This window comes from Malaclemys terrapin, chromosome 5 (genome assembly GCF_027887155.1).
Source record: "Malaclemys terrapin pileata isolate rMalTer1 chromosome 5, rMalTer1.hap1, whole genome shotgun sequence".
NCBI lineage: Eukaryota > Metazoa > Chordata > Testudines > Emydidae > Malaclemys > Malaclemys terrapin.
This window is the reverse complement of record NC_071509.1, coordinates 18955060-18976192: the sequence shown is the minus strand read 5'-3', so window position 1 is coordinate 18976192 and position 21133 is coordinate 18955060. Positions and strand designations below refer to the sequence as shown.

Sequence of the window (21133 nt, the reverse complement as noted above, 5' to 3'; positions counted from 1 at the left end):
TTTTTTAAAATAATAATTTATTGTGATATCAAATTAAAATATTGTACAGGACAGTTTCTCCCTACACTTTTATGGCATTAGCAAGCTACATCTGTTACTTGCACTCATTTCAGAAATTACTGCTTAAGAACAAAGGGGAAAAAAGCATGACTTTCCCTTGTGCTGATTTATAATAAAATCCATTCACATCGCCCCTTTTTGCCCCAAAGTACTTTACAAAGCACATACAAATCAGCACTGTGTGTGCAGAATTTTAGGTGCTGTGAGACACACAGCATTTCAGATATTAACAAATAACAAATTCCACAACTGTAGAGATACCAGAAGAGTTTGTGCCTAGAGCGCCTCATACCAATCAGTTCAGCTCCCACAGAGAAGTCAGATTGTCTTGCTGTAAAGGTTTCACAATTGTAATGAGCGTGGTTTTCCAAAAATCCTTAAGTGTGGCAGGTTCACCAAATTCATTTTGTCTCCATGCATCCCCAGAAAGATTCCCCCATTTTAATTTAGTTTATTGCTATACTAAAATAAGCATTTTAAGCTGTAGTTATAAGGCCCTGAACCTGCAGAGACTTAAGCATGTGTTTATCATTACTCAGGTGTGGAAAGCAGAGACCCCCTCGTGGCACATGAAGTTAAGAATATGTGTATTTCTATGAAAGGGGCCTACGTTTCCTACTTTCTCCTGCTTTTGGTGTGTACACTGAGATGTCTTCCTCCTGTCACCATACTAAAATCTTTGGGGAGATGATGAAAAAGGCAGTTAACTTTGCTTCTGTCAAAGCATAGCATTGCAAGTTGATTTCATCATCTATCAATTTGATAGCAAGTTGGGGTTGTTGTTTTAAAAGGAAGGAAAGAGGGAGAACAAACAGGGGACCAAAGGAGAAGTGAGTTGCCCAGATACCACAGTGGAGGGTGTAGATTAGAGCAGTGGTCTCCAAAGTGGGGTGCACAAGAGGATCCTTGGGTGTGCACAGCAGGAGGAGGGCTTTTTGGGGAGGGGGGGGAGGTTTGGCAAAAATGATAGAGCTGGCATGGCAGAAGGTGCGTGCTCAAAAATTTTTTACTGATAGGAGTGCACAGAAGTTTGGAGACCACTGGATTAGAGCATCGCGCTGACTGGTAAAAAGATGGGGAGAGGTTGGAGAAGAATCTCTCTCTTTTTTTTTTTTTTAAAGTATACATTTCAAACGTTTCCTGCCAGCTCTAGCATACAACAGGCTGCCACCGAGTCAGAAACGGTGGGTCCCGTCCAATGGGCACAGCACAACCCCAGGCGCTGTGGAGCCTGGGCCGGGGTAGTAGCTCCGCGCAGGGGCGAGAGCAGAGCTCTTACGCTTTGGCTGGCAACAGCTGTGCTGGGTATTGGCCAGTGAGGTGCGGGGCTGAAGTGGGAGGAAGGAGGAGAGCGGCTGGACGGAGAAGAGGGGCGGGGAGACAAGATCCGGGGGGAAGAGAAATGAATATGGGAAGGGAGAGAGAAGGGCACAGGGAACGGGCACATGGCGGGGGCCTGGCTGTGAGACTCTCTCCAAGACGCTTGACCTTCAGTCCCGTCCCTTGGCCCTTTACTACCAAAAGGGAGTATTGAGGACACAACTAGCCCGCGGAGAAGGGTGGGAAGCCAGTCCATTGTGACGCTTCTCCCCAGCAGGGGGCCGCCATATTGCAATACGGAAGAGAGGCGCCATTTTGCATCACGGAAGATTTGCTGTCTCTTCCTCGCCAACAGGGCGCCGCCATTTTAGATTACGGAATTCCTGGCCCCCCTCAATGGTGGAGGCTCTCCACTAGGGCGCCGCCATTTTGGGTTACGAACGAAACGGCAACCCACAGGGGTCCTCACCCTCCCTTCGTTTAGGTGTCTTCATAAAATGCCCGCTGAGAATCCCCTCTTTTTTCGCCCCGCTCTCAAGATGGCGTCGATGCGGGAGAGCGACACTGGCCTGTGGCTACACAACAAGCTGGGCTCCACGGACGAGCTGTGGGCGCCGCCGAGCATCGCCTCGCTGCTCACGGCCTCGGTGATAGATAACATCCGCCTCTGCTTCCACGGCCTCTCCTCGGCCGTCAAGCTCAAACTGCTGCTGGGGATGCTGCACCTGCCCCGCCGGGCGGTGGATGAGGTGAGAGCGGGGCAGGGGCTGCATGGGAACCGGGAGGGTCGGGGCCGGCCGCACTGGGCGGCTCCTGGCCTGCCGCGGGGGGTGAGGTGCCTGGGGCCAGCTGCCCCGGCAGGCGGAGGCTGGGCGAGCCCGGCGAGGAGGGCGGCAAACGCCCCCGTGTGGCGACGGCAGCGGTACCCGCCCCCTCCCCGTTAAATGGCGTCTGAGGAGCCGCGCGCCGAGTCTCGCCCCCGCTCGCCGGACACACCCCCGGGTCGGGGAGGGGGTATCAGTGCTCTTGTCTCCTCCCCCCTCCCCCCAGGGCGTTACACTCAGTAACAGCCCGCTGGGTATATCCCCTCTCCCGCCCGAGGGTAGCAGTACTGCCCCCCCTCCCCCGCTCCTGCCCCCGGGGGTGTTACACTCAGCACCCACCTGATCTGACTCCACCCAGTTATAACCCAGACTGCCCCAGCTGCCCCCTCCCTACATCCAGTCCCAGGGGGTCCTTAGGATGCATACCTGCCAAGCCCTCCCCCACTTCCCCAACCCGACCAGCCTCCCCAGTTTACACTGAAATAGCTGTTCTGGATTGAGTGGCCAGCCCGTTGAGACCCCATGCCCCATGTCTCTTAGTGGAGAGAGCGCTGGGAGCCTCTGCCTGATGGGTGACCTTGGCCAAGTCCCTTCCCCACCTCCGTGCCTCAGTTTGCTCATCTGTAAAATGGGGATATTGGTACTGTCCTCCTTTGATAAAAGTGCTATGTAAGACCTAGGCATTTAGTATTATTTGTTTAGCCAGTACTTTGAGGTTTCAATCTGTGATGTGCCCAGAGACGTTCCTAATAGAAAGTAAAATGTAATCATAACTGTTACTTGTGTGTGGCACCCACATGGGTGCCACACACATCAGTCTTAAAAAGTTACAGCGTTGCCCTCTTGTCTAAAATGTGTGTGTGAATGGTGGGGGAGGGGGGTGTTTTTCATCTTTAGGCTGATGAGTTATGAACTGGGAGACTTTCACCAGGTACAACTGCTAGTGCTATTGGCTTTCTTTTGGGGGATTGTGTCTCTGCGCCAGCACCTGTGCTTGGAAGTAGGCCAGAGGAGCAAACTATATAGGGCAGTGGTCTGCACAGTCCGAAATTTCTGAAGGGGACTGCTCCTCCATTTGAAATTTTTTAGGAATCCGTAAATGGGAAAAAAAGGTTGAAAACCACAGATGAAGGAAATTTGGTATAGCCTATTCCCTATATCTCTCTTCCCTCAACTGCCATCTGCACAGAAGCTAAATCTAAGGCTTGGTTTACACCTAAAACTTAGGCTATTCAGGACTGTGAAAAATTCACACCCTTCAGAGGCATAGTTAAGCTGACCTAAGCCCCTTATCGATACCACTAGGTTGATGGAAGAACTTTTTGAAAACCTCACAAGGGGGTGGATTTATCACAGCAGTGGAAAACCCCCTTCCATTGCTGTCTTCTACAGCAGTGTTGTGCAAACTTTTCCAGTCACACCCCCCCCTTTACTATTCATGGAATTTGTTGCCCCCAGCCCATTGCCACCCTTACGTCTGTGTTGCTGCCTTCAGAGCTGGGCGGCCGAAGAGCAGCAGCTGCTGGCCAGACATTGCTGCCCTTACTTCTGCACTGTTGCTGGCAGTGGCGCTGCCTTCAGAGCTGGGTGGCCGGACAGCGGTGTCTACTGGTTGGAGCATTCGTGTTGTTTGCAGCACGGGAGGACTATTTTTTTTTTTTTTAACCCTGCTTGCATCCCAACCCGCATTACCTACTCTATTTTTATCCCACAGTACCCACTCTATTTTTATCCGGTTCCCATTATTATGGAAGCGCATCCTGTGGGATCCCAGTTTCTTCATGTCCCATTTCTTCTTCTCCCCCACCCCCCCGAGAACCTCTTGCTCCCTGCATCCTCCCTTCCCTCCCCCCCAGTTTGCACACCACTGGTTTATAATGCAGCACTGCAGCTATGCTGCTGTAGCACTTGTAGTGTAAACATAGTTTAAAAAGAGCCTTACCCTAGGGAGGACAGCAGCAAGTGCTGAAACTCGGAAAGGGGAAAAGCAGGGGTCTCTAGGGGGGATAGCGGAGGGATGTTGAAGCTCAAATGTCTAGGGGCTAGGAAATCAGAGTTGGCATGGCTAACTGGAGATAGGAGGATGCTAACAGTCTGAGTGGGCTGTTTTGAAGTCAGGAATCTGCTGATTTGTGAGGGAATAGTTTGACAATGGGAGGGTATTCTGAAGCATACATTTCCACAACTTGAGTCTTGAGGGATTTGCAGTCTACTTCATGGCCGACATTGTTCTGTTTCCTGACAACACCAATGCAGCTAGTGTGCAGGTTCAGCTTGAGTCTCACCTTTTCCCAGTAGATGTGCCCTTTGCAAGAGACTCATGTTTATGGATGCCATTGTCAGATAGATGTTTGTTGTTGAGGTGTGATGGTAGTATTCTAAACATGGCGTGGGGGAAATTGTAAATAACATGGATTAATGCACACTGGAGTCTTAAGAAGTTACAACCAAATGTCCCAAAAGAGGTATATGCACAAGCATCAAGTGTTTTAACCAATTGGTTTCAGAGCAGTGTGACTCAGAGTGGCTCTTGTAGGTTTTTCTGTGCAGTCATTCACTCTGTGTCGCTGCAATCTGCTTTAAAAAGGGCGCCTTCTTAGCATATCTGCTTCCTGTATATCTTTGAGCCATACTGTAACTGCTTGGTAAGTGCCTGTCCCAGCTCTGTGTCTTTCTCACATTACAAATTCAATTATACTAATACAAACAAAATAAAGTGGCCTCCCCAAAACCAGAAAATAAGAATCACTCACCCCAGTCACACATGATCCCTCCATATCAAGACCCTAGCTCTCATTACACCCAGAACTAGCATAAAAGCCCCAGAAAGCTTAGGTAAAGAACGAGACTTGTTGTGTGCCCTGAAGGTTACCAGATTAGAGGTGTTTTGGACCAAGAGGAGTGAATTGAAACATTTGGGGCTCTTCATGGAGAACACTTGACTGGCTCTTGTCTCAGACTGATGGAGCTGCAGCTCAAGTGGCACTGTAAAATAATCCATTGAAATGCTGCAAAGAACAGTACTTCTGAGATACTTTTTATTAAAATACTGCCTTAAAATTAATCCAAATTTAATTAGGCTTGGCAGGTCACTTCACTCATTTTGACTTTTGTTAGCCTTGCAGACTCCTTTAAACTACTGAGGAGTGAGCTAGTTTCTATTCTACCTCATGTATTGTCAAAACAGCCAGCTAAGTTCTGAATATAAAAACTTGTACTGGTGTTATTGACAGAGGCAGAAGTGCTGGCTTTTTCAGATTTTAGATGGAGTTTGTGGAGCTAGCAGCTACAAATATTATCGTTTGACTTGTAAACTGAGCGAGCTTGGTCTTGAGAGAGACTTGCACGATGTAATTTTTTAGTTCCTTTGCAGAGTACTTGTGATCTGTTAAAACTGCTAGGGTAAGTGACTTTTTCCTCCATTTTCACTCCCTAAAACATAAACATAAAAAAAATCATTATATAGGTAAATTCAGTTGAAGATGATAAATTGTATAGTCAGATCCAAAAACTTTTTGCATTAGTTTTGTATTGTTAATAAAGTAACCCAGTGGAACAAAGCTATTAACCAAAGGGAATTTAGTGATGAGTTCATTGAGAAGGAACAATTGTTACATCAAAAGTGCATTGTTTTATAATAAATTTGCTCAAATTAAATGATGATGCTAAGGAAGTCATGTCAAACAGTGTTACAATCACACTTGCTATAGGATTACTTTAAAACAAGTAACAGCTGCTATTTCACCTTACAATTTCTTAGTCTTTTGGGTCAGAACAGTATTCATTTTTATATGTGATACAGCACTGAGACAATATCATCCCTTAACAACAACTAATTGTAATAATAATAATAAATTAGTTTAATATAGGAGAGCTGTGGCTATCTGAGTGAAAAGTCTTAATGTATATTCAAACTGATTTTTTGAATTAGGTTGTATTATGAGTTGAATTGACCTGTGAAAATGACTTAGATTCAGTGTGATTGGACTTCATTAGTGTACTCACGTTTTTCTTTATTCCGCATGTACATGTCTGCCCTGATCAGGTGTTAGGACTCAAAGCATTGACCTGGTGTCTGAAAATATTATGAGATTAGAAACAATGTTGCATCAGCTTTGTGGCTCTAAATGGAGTGTGCAGTGTGTGTAACTGCTGTATCGTGTACTATAGGTTTTAAACATCAAATTATATTGTGCTCTGTGGATGGTAGGTTGAATATAGGTTTTTTAAAGAGACAGTATTTTTCATCCTTCTAAAATAAGCACTGGGTGAAGTATATTGGTTAACAGTGGAACAGGATAATTTGGAAACCACTTCTGAATTACAATGAATGTTGGGATTAATAGAATACATGGTGTTGTTTGGTTTAAAAAGGATTTTTGATGGTCACTTGTCCGTTCTTAATCCCTAAACCTCTCTTGGAAGTGTCAAGGCTATCTAAGAATATATCCAGTGAAGGTGATTCACAAACCTCCCTTGGCAGCTTGAGCCATTGTTTAAGTGTTCTGCTCTGCTCTGCTCTGCTCTGCTCTGCTCTGCTCTTCTCTTCTCTTCTCTTCTCTTCTCTTCTCTTCTCCTCTCCTCTCCTCTCCTCTCCCTCTCCTCTCCCTCTCCCTCTCCCCCCACCCGATATTTTGCAACTTCCTTGGTACCTTTTATTCAGGAACTCCAAGTGTTTTACAAGTATTAATGAATTAATTCTTCCAGCACTCCTGTGGGGTAGGTAATTAACCTACATTTTCCTTACCACACCATAAACCCATTACTACTTGTTTGTCCTTACTGACTAATGAGAATAATTGGTGCCTGTCTTCTTAACATCTCTGTGTATTTGTAGGCAATTGTTAAATTCATCCTTCATACTGCTTTTCTCTAAGCTTGAACGTGGCAGCTCTCCTAACCATTCCCTAATGGATTCATTTCCCTAACCTTTTGTTCTTTTTCTTCTAAACCCTTTGCAATTAATCAGAGTTTTGAAACGATATCGAAAGCTCAATGCAGTTCTGAGGAATAATTATCCTTATTTATTTTGCACAATATACTCCTGTTAACATGACCCATAGCGGCATGTGCATTTTTTTGTCAGGATTGTATTTACTCCTTTATGGCTAGGTTGTGTCATTATGATCTAGCCCTGCAGTTTGGGCACTGTGTTGTTGTGCTGCCCCTGGAGTACCCTGGGAGAGAGAGTGTCTAAACCTGGAGTAGTGTTTGCACTCCCTGATGCACTAGCACAGGGGTTCTCAAACAGGGGGTCGGGACCCCTCAGGGAGTCACCAGGTGATTACATGGGGGGTCGTGAGCTGTCAGCCTCCATCCCAAACCCCACTTTGCCTCCAGCATTTATAATGGCGTTAAATATATAAAAAGGTGTTTTTAATTCAGAAGGGGGAGGTCGCACTCAGAGGCTTGCTGTGTGAAAGGGATCACCAGTACAAAAGTCTGAGTAAAACTGCACTAGCATAACTACACTGAAGGGTGCGGAGTCAAGGCTCTGCCCCCCTCTACCTCCATCCACCTTCATGGGTGGGAAGCCAGCTGCTTCCTGCACACTAGAAGTGATGGTATAAAGCACCAGCATACGGGAGTAAGGGGGATATATTATGCCACCTTAGTTCTTTGAGCTACATGTAAGACAATCACTATCTGTCTTAATTTGTCATCCTTTACATTTCCCTGGCCCTCACTCATATTTCCTATCTTACAGTTTATTGAATCTGATTTTATATTGATCTTGGCCATTTTCCCATTTTATTAAATATATACTGTATTTTAATTCCTTGCCACTAGAATGTTATCCTTTTGACCTTTATCATCTGCAGATATTAATATACTCTCCACTCCATTCTTCAGATTAATGAAAATGCTGATTAATAATAAACCTTTGTGGACTTCTATTCAACATCACCTTCTTAATGGACACTGAACCATTAAAAACAGTTTAGGTTTCTTAGCCAGTAGTGAAACCACTTTATAATTCTATTTAATCCACACTGCATTAGTGGTAGAAGTGGAAAGAAAATTAATAGGAACTACTTGGATGAAGTCCCGGAGCTCTTGTCTGGTTTTGTTGTCTGCTGCCAATAACTTGTCCCTTCCCTCCCATCCCCAAATGCTATGATTATTTAAAATTCCGATGGCTGTTTGTTACTAGTGAAAATTAATTTTTTTTTTTTTAATCTTTATAGCAATGTTTGTCCAAGTTAAAGCCTTGCCATATTTTTGGCTGTCTGTACAAAATGTAATTAGCTTCTCATTTCCACGAGTACTAATTTCACTCCTTTTTTTTTAAAGTATTTTTGCTAAGCATTGACGTTTCAGGCAAGACCCATAAGGACAACTGACAAACTATGTTGGACCTGATCCTGAAGTCTGTGCTTAACAAGACTCTCGTTGGAGTCAGTGAGAGATTTGCCTAAGTAAGGATTTCAAGATTCGGTCCATAATGAAATTAGCAAGATTGAAATGTAGTTCTGCTTTGAAAAGTAACTGTAAAAATGGCATGTGAGATTCTGTGCGCCTCTGACTTGCATATCATATATGCTCAGTTTGCAAATAAATACATATTTTTCTAACTGCCTGACCTGTAAACTTAATCGGGGATCAGAGTCCAGTGGTGGTCTTCCTGATACAAAACTAGAGAAAAGAAGAGTTTGAGGAGATATATAAAGGAGGGCATTGAAGGTGCTTGGCCATATGTAGAAAGCAGCCTGAAGAAAAAGCACTAACAGAATGGTGGGAAGAGGAAACAAAAGATCTTGACACTGAGGAAACTTATGGAAAAAATTACCATCAGGTCAGCTGAACCAGTGTTAAAACTGGTGGAAATCATAATATAGACAGCTTAGTCAGGTTCTAGCATCCTTACCATATTACTCAAACCTACTGAAAGCGTTATTGACTGTTCTGTGTTCACACCTACAATCCCAGAAAATCTCTATTCAAGTTCTAGAATTTGTATTGTGGACCGGAGATGTCAAAGCAGCCCTTTGTCCTGAGAAGTATCATGCTCTTCCCTCCCATTCCCTACTTCATTCCTTTTTTAAAATGTAGCGGAAGCAGCTTCTGGTGGAGGGTGAAGCCCAATTTGGCTGTCTTGCCCTCTGTTCTAGGCTGACACTGGGTTTTTTGCAGTGCTTAATTTGTGGCAGGGCTGAGTCCAGCACCTGTAGGCTTGGCAGTTCATAGCCCTGGCACCTCTGGGCTTGCTGCATCGGTTATGAAAGTAAAAAAATTGCTTGAGCCCCACAACTAGTTGCTTGAGCCCCGGCACCTCTTTCATTACAAATTAAGCACTGTTTCTTGTGAGGATTTGGGAGAGGGAGGCTTTGGGGGGAGCAGGGATTAGAAACTTGTGGAGACTTCTGTGCACAGCATAAATGAGACCGTAAATTAGCTTTCTGTAATTTAGGGTGTGTGTTGGGGCAGGGGGATCACTATATAATCAGCAAAATCAAAAGGATCATTGACTTTATTTCTGAGGTCTAAAGGTGCTTGGAAAAGAGAGGGAGAACTGGGTTATAATTTAATAATCTACTATTTTGGTGTAATGTTTTTTTAACAAGCAAAATGTGTTCAAATAATAAAAGGCCTGTTGTAAATTAATAAGAGAAAGGAAATATAGAGTTAAGGATGAAGATCTCTCCTTGACTTGTCTTGTTGTGTTTGGATACCCGAAAACAGTGTAAATTGTGCCATATGTACTGCAATATGTGATCACAATGGGATATGGAAAGGGCCACGTCTCAGTATTAACTCTTAGTTTTCTTGCATTTGATCTTAAAACCCTTAGTGTTAGGGCCCTGTATTGCCAATATGTCTTAATAGTGGTCACATAGTTTATGTTGAGTCTATTTTTTTTTTCTTGTGCTCACACCTTAGCTCTGTAAAAGACTGGAGAGATTTTAAAAAGTCAATTTTTAATGTTCAAATAAGACATTAAAAAAAAATTTAAATCTGAATTTTCAACTTTCTCAGGGACTGAGCTACCTGTGAATAAAGTATAATGATTAAAACCAAATTTCAATATGTAATTTTAGTGAGATGATGATTGTATTTATTTATTTTTATTTATTTATGCTACCAACTAATAGATATTTTGATTAGTAGCTGAAATAAACTTACTTTCCCACGCTACAATCTTGTGACTTCTTCCCTTTTTCCCCAGTTGAACTCCCTGAAATAAGTTTTTAAAAATCATCTTTTCTTTGTGTTATAACTGTAACAAAAAAGATGACCCTGGACATGTGGCTTAAAGGCCTTGTTTAGCTGTGTTAGAGCACAATAATTTATATGGGTTCCCCACAGGAAGTAAATATTGTGTATGTTTGTGCTGGTTTCTGAAAATATTTCCAAATACAAAGTAACCTTCTTAGAATTGTTTCCAATTTGTTGATTTTCTTTTCTCTTTTTTGTTAGATGAAAGGTGCACTGACTGAAATTATCCAGCTCGCTACCTTGGATTCAGACCCCTGGGTCTTAATGGTAGCTGATATTTTAAAATCCTTTCCAGATACTGGCTCCCTTAACCTTGATCTTGAAGAACAGAATCCCAATGTTCAAGATATTTTAGGAGAACTTAGGGAAAAAGGTAAGCAAATCTTTTTTTTTTTTTTTTTGTCTAAAATTGCACTGCATATTTGACATTTTTGCATTCAAACCACTATGGGTGAAAGTCAAAGAGGCCAGGATCACACCCTATATGTTTAAGAATCTAATGGGAAGCAATAAATATGGGTCTTTGCCCCAGGAACTGTTCCATGTGAGGCAATAGGACTATGTTAGGAGTGCCTGAAGTGAAATAAAACTGATGTATAATTTAATAAATATTACTTTGGGATTAAACTTATATAAACGTTTAAAAGATCATAAATTAAACATTGTTTTATTCCTGTCTGGCATTTTTTTTACTAATCTTCAAGGGACTTCCTGTTGTCTATTTGTTATTTAAAACTGTCACGTTAGGAGAGAGGCTCTGTGCACTTGTTCATAGTTTCCATAGCATGATATTACGCTTTCTCTCTAAGCCCCTGATCCCAAAGCAGTGAGCTTTGTGTGGGCAAACCCCCGTATGGAGCCTCATTAAAGATGAGGGTGTACATCTGTACTTCGAGGAACCAACTATTGTGCTATATAGATGGACTGCAACTATACTAGCAGTTCTTAGGAAGTGTCCCACTGGTGCAGCTTCACTACTGATGGCAGCAGTGAGCGCATTAGTGCAGACTAGACTGAGGCAGTTAAAATGCCTGGGCCATGTATATGCTAGTACTACCAGTGATGCAGTACCAGTGTTAGTACAATACAGGAACTATCCCAAAAGTTGGAAGTGTACAAAAGCCACCAGGTGTAATGGACAGAAATGGACATAGGAGCCAGGATGCAGCAAAATAATAGAAAAATTCCTTGGAAAGTGTATTTCATCGTGCTTGAAAATAGGAGTGATCATTTGCTGGTCGAAATCTTCACCTCTCGGTATTTTGTGGTCTGCCAGATTGTGTTTTCTGTTTTTTGTTTTTTGTTTTTGTTTTTTTAATGTAGTTTCTGAGGATTAATCTTCAGCTGTTTTTTCCAGAGTACTGAAATACATACAATACTTTTAAAATATTTTACACTTGACTAGACAAATCTAACATGGTCGTTTTAAAAATAATATATTTCCTGTTAAATCCTGGTGAAGGGTTACTTGCTATAACATAGCTAGAGTTGGCAAGTTTCTGGAATACTGATTATGAGCAAAACAGAAGTTACCCTCAGTGCCTGAATAAATATTTTGAAGTTAAAAATCACCTGCACAAACTATATAGAAATTGTCTTGTAATTATCTGTGCAAGAGGTCCTTTTACCCACATGCATTATGTTAACTCTTTATACAGTAAGTGAATGTGAAACATCAGCTATGTTGCCGTTGGAGTGCCAGTACTTAAACAAAAATGCCTTGACAACACTAGCTGGGCCACTTACTCCCCCAGTGAAACACTTCCAGCTGAAAAGAAAACCCAAAAGTGCCACTCTTCGAGCAGAACTCTTGCAGAAATGTAAGTAGTAAACCAGCTAGTTGATCAGATACAGTTACAGATAAGATTGTAAAAGGAAGGCATAGAATTCAGTCTGGTTCTTCAGTACAGGAACACATATCGTATCTTCCCTTCTTACAAGAATATGCGCTGGATGGTTTTCCACAATACACAACAATGTGCAAAAGATCAAGACTAAGCCTATCGAAGCCATTCTGGCTGTCACCATGTTAAGATGCTAGTCTTGTTTTTGTAATCTTAAATGCTGTTCAGATTTGAAGGCACTAAAAAAAATCTGTGTGTTTCCCCCCCTAAACAAGCAAGGTTAGATTCTCTGGTGGTTATATTTAGTAATCCATTTTAGAGACTCATCAGGGAGAGGTTTGGTTAAGATGCTTGGGGCTCTTACCACAAAAATGAAATTGGAACCTAGCTGAGCTTTATTGTCATATGTTTTTGCAACAGGGAGCAGAGACAGCCAGTGCATGCTTTCCCTTGCTCAGTGTGCCTACTGTGAGTGAAAGCCAAGAGGATTTTCATTAACAGAAGGCAGGAAGTCTAGCCACAGCCATTCTTTAACTGAATCAACTTAAAATATTGTACAGTGTACGGTACTTTGCTGTAGCAACTTGCTTTTACCTTTCTTTGAGTTGATTAGTTAATTGGATTAAATTAAAATATCAACTTGAGTAGCTAAGCATTTTGAATGAAATTTTTACATTTTTTAACTTTCTACTTTCCCACGCAAGTACCATATATACTCGTTCATTAGCCCGTTCATTTATAAGCTGACCCCCCAAAATGGATAGGTAAAAATAGCAAAAACTGTATGACCCTTTCTTAAGCTGACCCTGTATTTCAGGGGTTGGAAAACTTTGGCTCCCGGCCCGTCAGGGTAAGCCGCTGGCGGGTCAGGACGTTTTGTTTACCTGGAGCGTCTGCAGGCATGGAGCCCCTCGGCTCCCTGTGGCCGCGGTTCACCATTTCCAGCCAATGGGAACTGCGGGAGCCGGAACGGCGAACCGCAGCCACAGGGAGCTGAGGGGCTCCATGCCTGCAGACGCTCCAGGTAAACAAAACGACAATGTATTAGATCAGGGATCGGCAACCTTTGGCCCACCCTGGCGGGCTGGGCCGGTTTGTTTACTTGCCGCGTCCACAGGTTCAGCTGATCGCGGCTCCCACTGGCTGCGGTTTGCTGCGCCAGGCCAATGGTGGGAAGCGGCGCAGGCTGAGGGATGTGCTGGCCGCCGCTTCCCACCACCCTCATTGACCTGGAGCGGCAAACCACGGCCAGTGGGAGCCGCGATCGGCCAAACCTGTGGACACGGCAGGTAAACAAACCAGCCCAGCCCACCAGGGCGCTTACCCTGGCGGGCCGCGGGCCAAAGGTTGCCGATCCCTGTATTAGATATTCAATTCAATGATTCCATAGAGTTTAAAATCATCAAATTTTGGTGTAGACCCGTTTATAAGCCGACCCACCCGCTCTTTGATGTGTCACATTTTTACAAAAATATCCGGCTTATGAACAAGTATATACGGTAAATTGTTTGTTTATTTTTGTTACTTTGCATACTTCTGTAACTTAAAAGGATTGTGTAACAGATAATCTTATTGGTTTTTGTTTTTTTTTTCCAAATAGTGCATTATGTGATTTGTCAAATATTGATGACCTGTGTCAATTAAAGATACAGTTTCCCATCTTGTACTAGATTAGGTCCTAAAGAATTTTAGGTAGGATGTACAGTACATTTCATTTCAAATACAAATTTTGAAATAACTAAAGCATTTCTCTTTATAGCAACAGAAACCGCACAACAGCTCAAGAAGACTGCAGGAGTGCCTTTCCATGCCAAAGGGAGGGGGCTGGTCAAAAAAATAGATACAACAAGTATGCCTCATTTTATATTACTACTCGGTAGAGAATAATTTATATGTCTATACAGCTCATATGTAGGTAAAATAGTCTTTGCAAAGAATAAAATTGCAAGGTTTATATTTTTAAAAACTGGATTTCAGAGAGGAGGGAAATGAAGCTCTATGGAAACATGAAAATGGAAAAATAATGATGCACTTTAGTGAAGTAATCTTAAATTGACTTTCACATATGGAAAGGAGAACATGTGATAAGCATAATATGGGGTAATTATTCCAGGTGAAAGTTTGAAATTCCTGCTTGGAATTTTTTTTTTCTTACATGTATAGATGAGATTATATATAAAAATAGTATATTTATTTGTAATTCTTAAAATAAGGTACAAAACTGTCAAACATAATTTGTCCCAGTACTGGATGGGGGACAAACTAGCCAAAAAGAGGACTGCCTCATATAAAACCAGACGAGTGAAATCTACCAGTATGTGTAGGAGACCAAGGTAGAGAGGTGCACTTCAGATTGGGTCACGTGGAGGATGCATCCAGAGTAGGAGCCTGGTAGCCAGACCTGCTGTTGGAGTGCAGACTTGCACCCTGCTCCTGCAGCCACTCCTGCCTGTATGCAACTTCCAGAAGTGCAGGTTAGGCTGTGGCATTTTTTAGGAAGCGAGTGATGGTGTAGACTCCTTTGCAGAGGATTACTCTGGCTGACAGATTATCATCACTGCTCAATACAGCTGGTTGTTTTTGGCATAGTTACTTTCAATAACTTTTTTCAACAAGTGATAGAATGTTAGAGACAAACACCTATTCTCCTCTATGTAGCTAATGAGGCACGCTGCACCCTCTCACACCTTCAGGAACATCTATGGAGCTGGAAGCAGTTTCAGGCAATGCAGTTTCTCCATCTCTATTTCCTCTTCTACCCACAATAGATGTTTTCTGGAACTACAGTTATCTGTGCTCTTATCTGCCTTTTCTCAACCAGGCAGTTGGAAGGCAGTGAGGCTGCATTGGCAGTGTCTGGTGACAGGGAAATGTAGAGACATGTTATTGTCTGCCCAAGTGCCCTAACAAGAAAAGGGAAGGTGATAGAACAGATTTCTGCATAACACATGAGAACCTTCAGAACATCTGAACAGCTTCTCAAAATCATGCTTGGATCTCTGAGAGGAAAGAAGAGAAGCATCAAAATGCAATCTTATCTACCCCCATCATCAGGATCTGCAGGAGAGTCTCAAAAGCTTATGGTCAATAGCATCAAAGGTCGTTGGACAATTAAAATAAAATCTCTACATGGAAACCTGAGTTCCCTCCATCCAGAGAAGATGATCAGCCAACAAAATGAATGGGTACACTCTGTTAAATCCAGGCCAAAAACCTGATCGAAAGCAGGAAAGTCAAGTAGAACACCACTTACTTTTGTCCTCTTTCTAAGAAAGGGGAAGGTTGGAGACATCAAGATGGCTTCTAACTGCTTGTTTGAGGGAAGTTGCTAACCAATATGTTGCTCCTTCCCATAGCTTAACTTCTTAATAGCTTATGAAAATTAAGCTAAGTGCTTTCCTGTTTTATTTATATATGCATCCAAAACACATCTTAAAGCATATTAAGGTTGGAAAGTCAAGGACTCAAAAGTTAGGAAATGTCCGAATTAAAGCTGCTTGTGTTAAAGCTTTACTTGGCACCCTTGCATTATGATTTAGACTTTAATTCCATGATTACTTACTATTATTTTCCACAGGGGATCTGTCTCATTCAGGGAATGGGTAGTCACTCCATGTTTTTTATCCTCCATATTCCCTCTATACCTCTTCTCTTATGCAATCCCACCATCACCCTCTGCTCCTATCCAGCCTCATCACCAGCTGCTACACCCCTCTGACCCTCCCCATCCTCTGGCTCCTGCAATTCCCTGTGTATTTCAACCAGAGATACACAAATAACATGGTAAATTTCATCTCAAAAGGTTAAAGCATGGTAAAGTTATAAGCAACTGAAAACTCATCATATCATGGAAACCGTCAGGCAGTCTTAACTATAAGAGGTGCTACCAGCTGTGCCTATAATTCACCTTGATTAAATACAGCCCTTAGCAGTAAGCAGAGCTTGATGTAGTTCGGTAGCAATATGTCTCTTTTAATAGACTGCTTTATTTAAATGCTTGTGCATGAAAAGATATCTGTATGCACCTAACTGTGTAATAATGGCTCATCCTTAAACCTTTGGGTCACAAACTCTGACCCAGTGAACTCCTTTTATTAACATTTTTTCCAGGCTAAAATAAACCTCTGAGGTGCATCTGATGTATATCTATAGTCAATTCCATCCAAGAAGCTTTTAAAGCTACAGTACAAGAAATGAGAAGTCTCTAGGAGTCCAGATCTCCTCATTCTTTTCAACTAAGTGGATGTTCATTACAACTGATGTTTCTGATTTTTTTTTTTTTCCTCAAAGCCCCGCTCAAAGGAATACCAAAACAAGCTCCATTCAGGAGTCCCACAGCACCTAGTGTATTTAGCCCTGCTGGAAACAGAACCCCTATACCTCCTTCAAGAACACCTCTGCGCAAAGAAAGAGGAGTGAAGGTAGGTAATAGCCTTTTTAAATACTCTTGCATTTTCCCATTAGTCCCCAACCTCTAATCAAAAGTGAACTATAGTTTGCTGACATGGGTTATAGAGCAGTTAATATTTTTTTGTTAGTTTCCAAAGTATTTCATCAGATACTACAAATCAAGTACTACTCTTTTAAAAAGGAAAAATCAAATGCACAATTACAAAATGTGGAATAACTGGCTAGGTTGCAGTACTGCTGAAAAGGATCTATCTGGTGGTTGTAGTGGATCACAAATTGAATATAAGCTGACAAAGTGATGCAGTTGCAAAAAAGGCTAATATTCTGGGGTGTATTAACAGGAATGTTCTAGATAAGACAAGGAAGTAATTGTCTTGCTGTGCTCAACACTGGTGAGATCTCAGCTGCAGTATCATGTCCACTTCTGGGCGGTGCACTTTAGGGAAGATGTGGCTAAATTGGAGAGCGTCCACAACAAAAATGATAAAAGGTTTAGAAAGCCTGATCGATGATGGAAAGGTTAAAAAACTGGGCAAGTTTAGTCTTGAGAAAAGAAGACGGGGGGGGGGGGGGGGGGGAGGGATCTGATAAGTTTCCAAATATGTTAAGGGCTGCTTTAAAGAAGACCGTGATTAATTGTTCTCCATGTCTACTGAAAGTAGGACAAAAAGTAATAGGCTTAATCTGCAGCAAAGAAGATTTAAATTAGATATTAGAAGAACATTCCAACTATAAGGATAGTTTAGCTCTGGAATACTCTTCAAAAGGAGGCTGTGGAATTGAAGATTTTTTTAAGAACAGGTTAGACAAACACCCTTTAGAAGTGGTTTAGGTATACTTGGTCCTGCCTTGACAAAGGGGACTAGACTTGATGACCTCTTAAGGTCTCTTCCAGCCCTGCATTTCTGTGATTCTATGAAATACCTTTTGTAAGGCATTTCAATTCAATAATAATTTATTTTTTTTGGTAGCTACTAGATATCTCAGAGTTGGATATGGTTGGTGCTGGTCGTGAAGCAAAGAGAAGAAGGAAGACTTTAGGTTGGTACAGCATGTCTGTAAGGTGTATAAATGTTAATAACTGAAACTACCTTGAGAACAAGATCCAGATATATCCTATCAATTTCATTTTCCTAAATCCAACTTTTAATTAAAATTAACATCAACTCAGATGGGTTTAAACTTGAGGGGAGGTTCCTCCCTTTGAAAAAATGGCTACTAACCTTCCATAACTGTTCTTTGAGATGTGTTGTTCATGTCCATTCAAAAGAAGATGACTCCCAAGCCATGGCGCAGGTGGAGGATTTGGAGTTTATTGGCATACTGCTTGTTAATGAAATCCGCATCATCTCTAGCCTGTTGGGTGATGGCGTAATGGGATGCAAAATAGTGAATTGATGACCACATTGTCGCTCTACAGATGTCCTGGTTAGGAACTGGAGCTACAGACACCACCGAAGATGCTTGAGCCCTCGTAGAATGCGCCGTCAGGGCAGGAGAAGCAGGGACCTTTGCCAGGTCGTAGCATGTGTGGATATGTGATGATAAAATTCTCTGGGCCAAGACTAGAAGGCCTTTCGTTCTGTCTGCAATGGCTACAGAAAGCCAAGTAGATTTGATTTTTTTTTTTTTTTTTTTTTTTTTTAATGATTTAGTCTTTCTGTGTAGGCTAGTGCACGTCTGACCTCCAGTGAGTGGAGTCTTTGTTCTATCCGAAGCTGCATGCCAACAGGGAGGAAGACCAGTAGGAAGATATCCTGGTTACTAGGGAATTGTGAGACCACCTTTAGAAGGAAGGCCGGATGTGGCTGCAATTGAACCGTGTCCTTGAAGACTGTATAAAGTGGTTCCAAAGTAAGGATTCAGCTCTCCAACACCCTCTGGCAGAAATAATGGCCCCCAGGAAGGCCACCTTCTAGGATAGATAGAGCAGAGATCACATTGCCAGCGGTTCAAATGGAGGTCCTGTTAGCCTTGCTAACACCAAGTTGAGGTCCCAGGGATGGAGTGGCTGCCATATCTGGGGGTATAACCTCTCCAGGCCCTTAAGAAAATGACTACAATTAGAGTTTGAGAAAACAGCATGACCATTCACCCATGGGTGAAGAGCCAGGATCGCAGCTAGATGGACCCTAATAGATGACACGGTTAGGCCTTGTTGTTTCAAGTGGAGTAAGTAATCGAAAATGAAAAGTAGTTTTGATTGTGCATGTGAAACACACTTCTGCATAGACCAGTTCAAGAATCTTTTGCACTTCGGCAGGTAAACGGCTCTAATGGACAGTTTTCTGCTCTTTTAAAGCACCTCACAAACCAGCTCAGAGCATGCTAGCTCTGTGGGGTTCAGCCACGGAACTTCCAGACCGTGAGATGAAGGGACTTGATGTTCGTATGATGTAGATGGCTGTGGTCCTGGAATATCGGGTCTGGAAATGGAGGCAGGCGGATTGGCGTTTCCACCAAGAGGTGTAGAAGGGTGGTGAACCAGTGCTGATATAGCCACGCCAAGGCTATTAGATGCGTCTTGTCCCTTCTAACCTTCAGCAAGACCTTGTGAATGAGAGGGATGGGAGGGAATGCGTAGAAGTGATGGTCCGTCCCAGGGAGGAGAAAAGTGTCTGAGTGACCCAGGAAGGAGAAGAACTGAAGACCTTTTTTGTTATGCTTTGTCACGAGCAGATCTATCTGGGGAATCCCCCACTTCTGAAAGATGCCTTTCATGACATGTGGACAGATGGACCACTCGTGATGGTTGGAAAAGGATCTGCTGACAGGCTAGGCAAACCGCCCTGAGCTCCTGATGTTGATGTGTAGCAAGAGCTCTTCCAGAGGCCCTGAGTCCTGAGGGTCCCAAAGTGAGCTCCCAAGCCCATTGCTGACATGTCTGTGACAAGACATTGATGGTTGGGGTCTCAAGAATGGGACTTGGTTTGTCTAACCACCAAAGAAAGGAGGGGATCACTGATGAGGGAAGTGTGATGACCATGTCCAGGTATACCATGCCTGAAAGGGTCTGAACTGTAGTCTTGCATGCGTCACTACATAGGTTCATGATGCCACATGGCCCAGGAGCTTTAGGCAGTCTCGTGCCATGGTAATGGGGTGGTTTCTGAAGCTTTCTATGAGCACCCCTATTGCTTGGAACCGGGCTTCCAGGAGGAAGGCTCTGGCATGGACCAAATTGAGAATTGCCCTGATGAATTCTGTCTTTTGAACTGGAGAGAAAATATACGGAAGTCTATTTATTAACAGACCTAACTCCTAGAAAGTTGACTGTGTTATACATGTCTCCATCTGGGCCTTGCTCCGACCTCTGATCAACCAGCTGTTGAGATAAGGATAGACCTGAACCCCATCTCCTCAGGAAGGCTGCCATGCACTTTGTGAACACCCAGAGGGCTGCTGACATGCCAGATGGGAGCATGGCAAATTGGTAGTACACATGATTCACAATAAATCCAAGGAACCTTCTGTGTCTCTGAAAGATTGAAATATGAAAATAAGCATCCTTCAAATCGAGGGCAGCATACCAGTTCCCTGAATACAGGGAGGCAATGATGAAGGTCTTTTATGCTAGAAGTTGCTCGTGAGAAAGGTCCCTAAAGAGAGACGGGGGTGAGGTGCGAAAGAGGGGAACAACTGAATTGAAGGGTGTATCCCAGTGTTATCATGTGTAGCACCCAGTGATCTGAGGTAATACGGGCCCACTCCTGATAGAAGTGGGATAACTGGCCCACAAAAATTGGGGAAATCTGATCCACATGTTGTCCCCGAGTGTCCCCTCAAAAGGTCTGCCACCCCGCCGATTGTCTTGGGGAGCAGGCATGGAAGCAGATGAGGAATAGGGTCGAGGTCTTCTCTTGTAGCCCCTGCTCCTCCTCTTAATATAGTCCTGTCAGGAGTGGGGCGGGAAGAAGTGAGCAGCTGGTTGGGGCTTTTAGTGGTCCTAGAAAGGGCTGGTGTATGTAGCCCTAGGGACATCAGGGTGGCTCTTGATATCTTGAGGCTGTGCATTTTGGTGTCTGTTTGCTCTGAGAAGAATGACATACTCTCAAAAGGGAGGTCCTGTAAGGTTTGCTACACCCCATTGGATAGACCCGAGTATTGAAGCCAAAAGCCTCTCCTCAAAACTTCTGTCGAAGCCATTTATCAGGCTGCAGAATCTACCGTGTCCAAGGCTGCCTGTAGAGATGCCCTTGCCACAGATTTTCCCTCCTCAGCTAGGGCTCTGAATTCACTTCTGGACTCCCGTGGCAATAGTTTCTTGAATTTTGACATCAAGTTCCAAGAATTAAACTCCTAGCAACTCAGGAACACTTGCTGGTTTGTAATCCTGAGCTGGAGGCCACCTGTTGAATAGACTTTTCTGCCAAAGATGAAGAAGAAGAAGTGAAGTTTTTTACCCACGAAAGCTTATACCCAAATAAATCTGTTAGTCTTTAAGGTGCCACCGGACTC

At 43.1% G+C, this 21133-nt stretch overlaps 1 protein-coding gene across 1 annotated transcript in view; it reads left to right on the top strand.

Moving 5' to 3' along the window:
- Window positions 1-1174: 1174 nt before the first annotated feature.
- NELFA (negative elongation factor complex member A) overlaps window positions 1175-21133 on the top strand; it is a 35487-nt gene continuing 15528 nt past the window's right edge. The window contains exons 1-6 of the mRNA XM_054030120.1: window positions 1175-2129; window positions 10623-10794; window positions 12080-12241; window positions 14025-14114; window positions 16556-16686; window positions 17647-17716. Coding sequence (XP_053886095.1) covers window positions 1878-2129; window positions 10623-10794; window positions 12080-12241; window positions 14025-14114; window positions 16556-16686; window positions 17647-17716 — 877 coding nt within the window. The 5' untranslated portion in view covers window positions 1175-1877. The remainder of the gene's footprint in view (window positions 2130-10622; window positions 10795-12079; window positions 12242-14024; window positions 14115-16555; window positions 16687-17646; window positions 17717-21133) is intronic.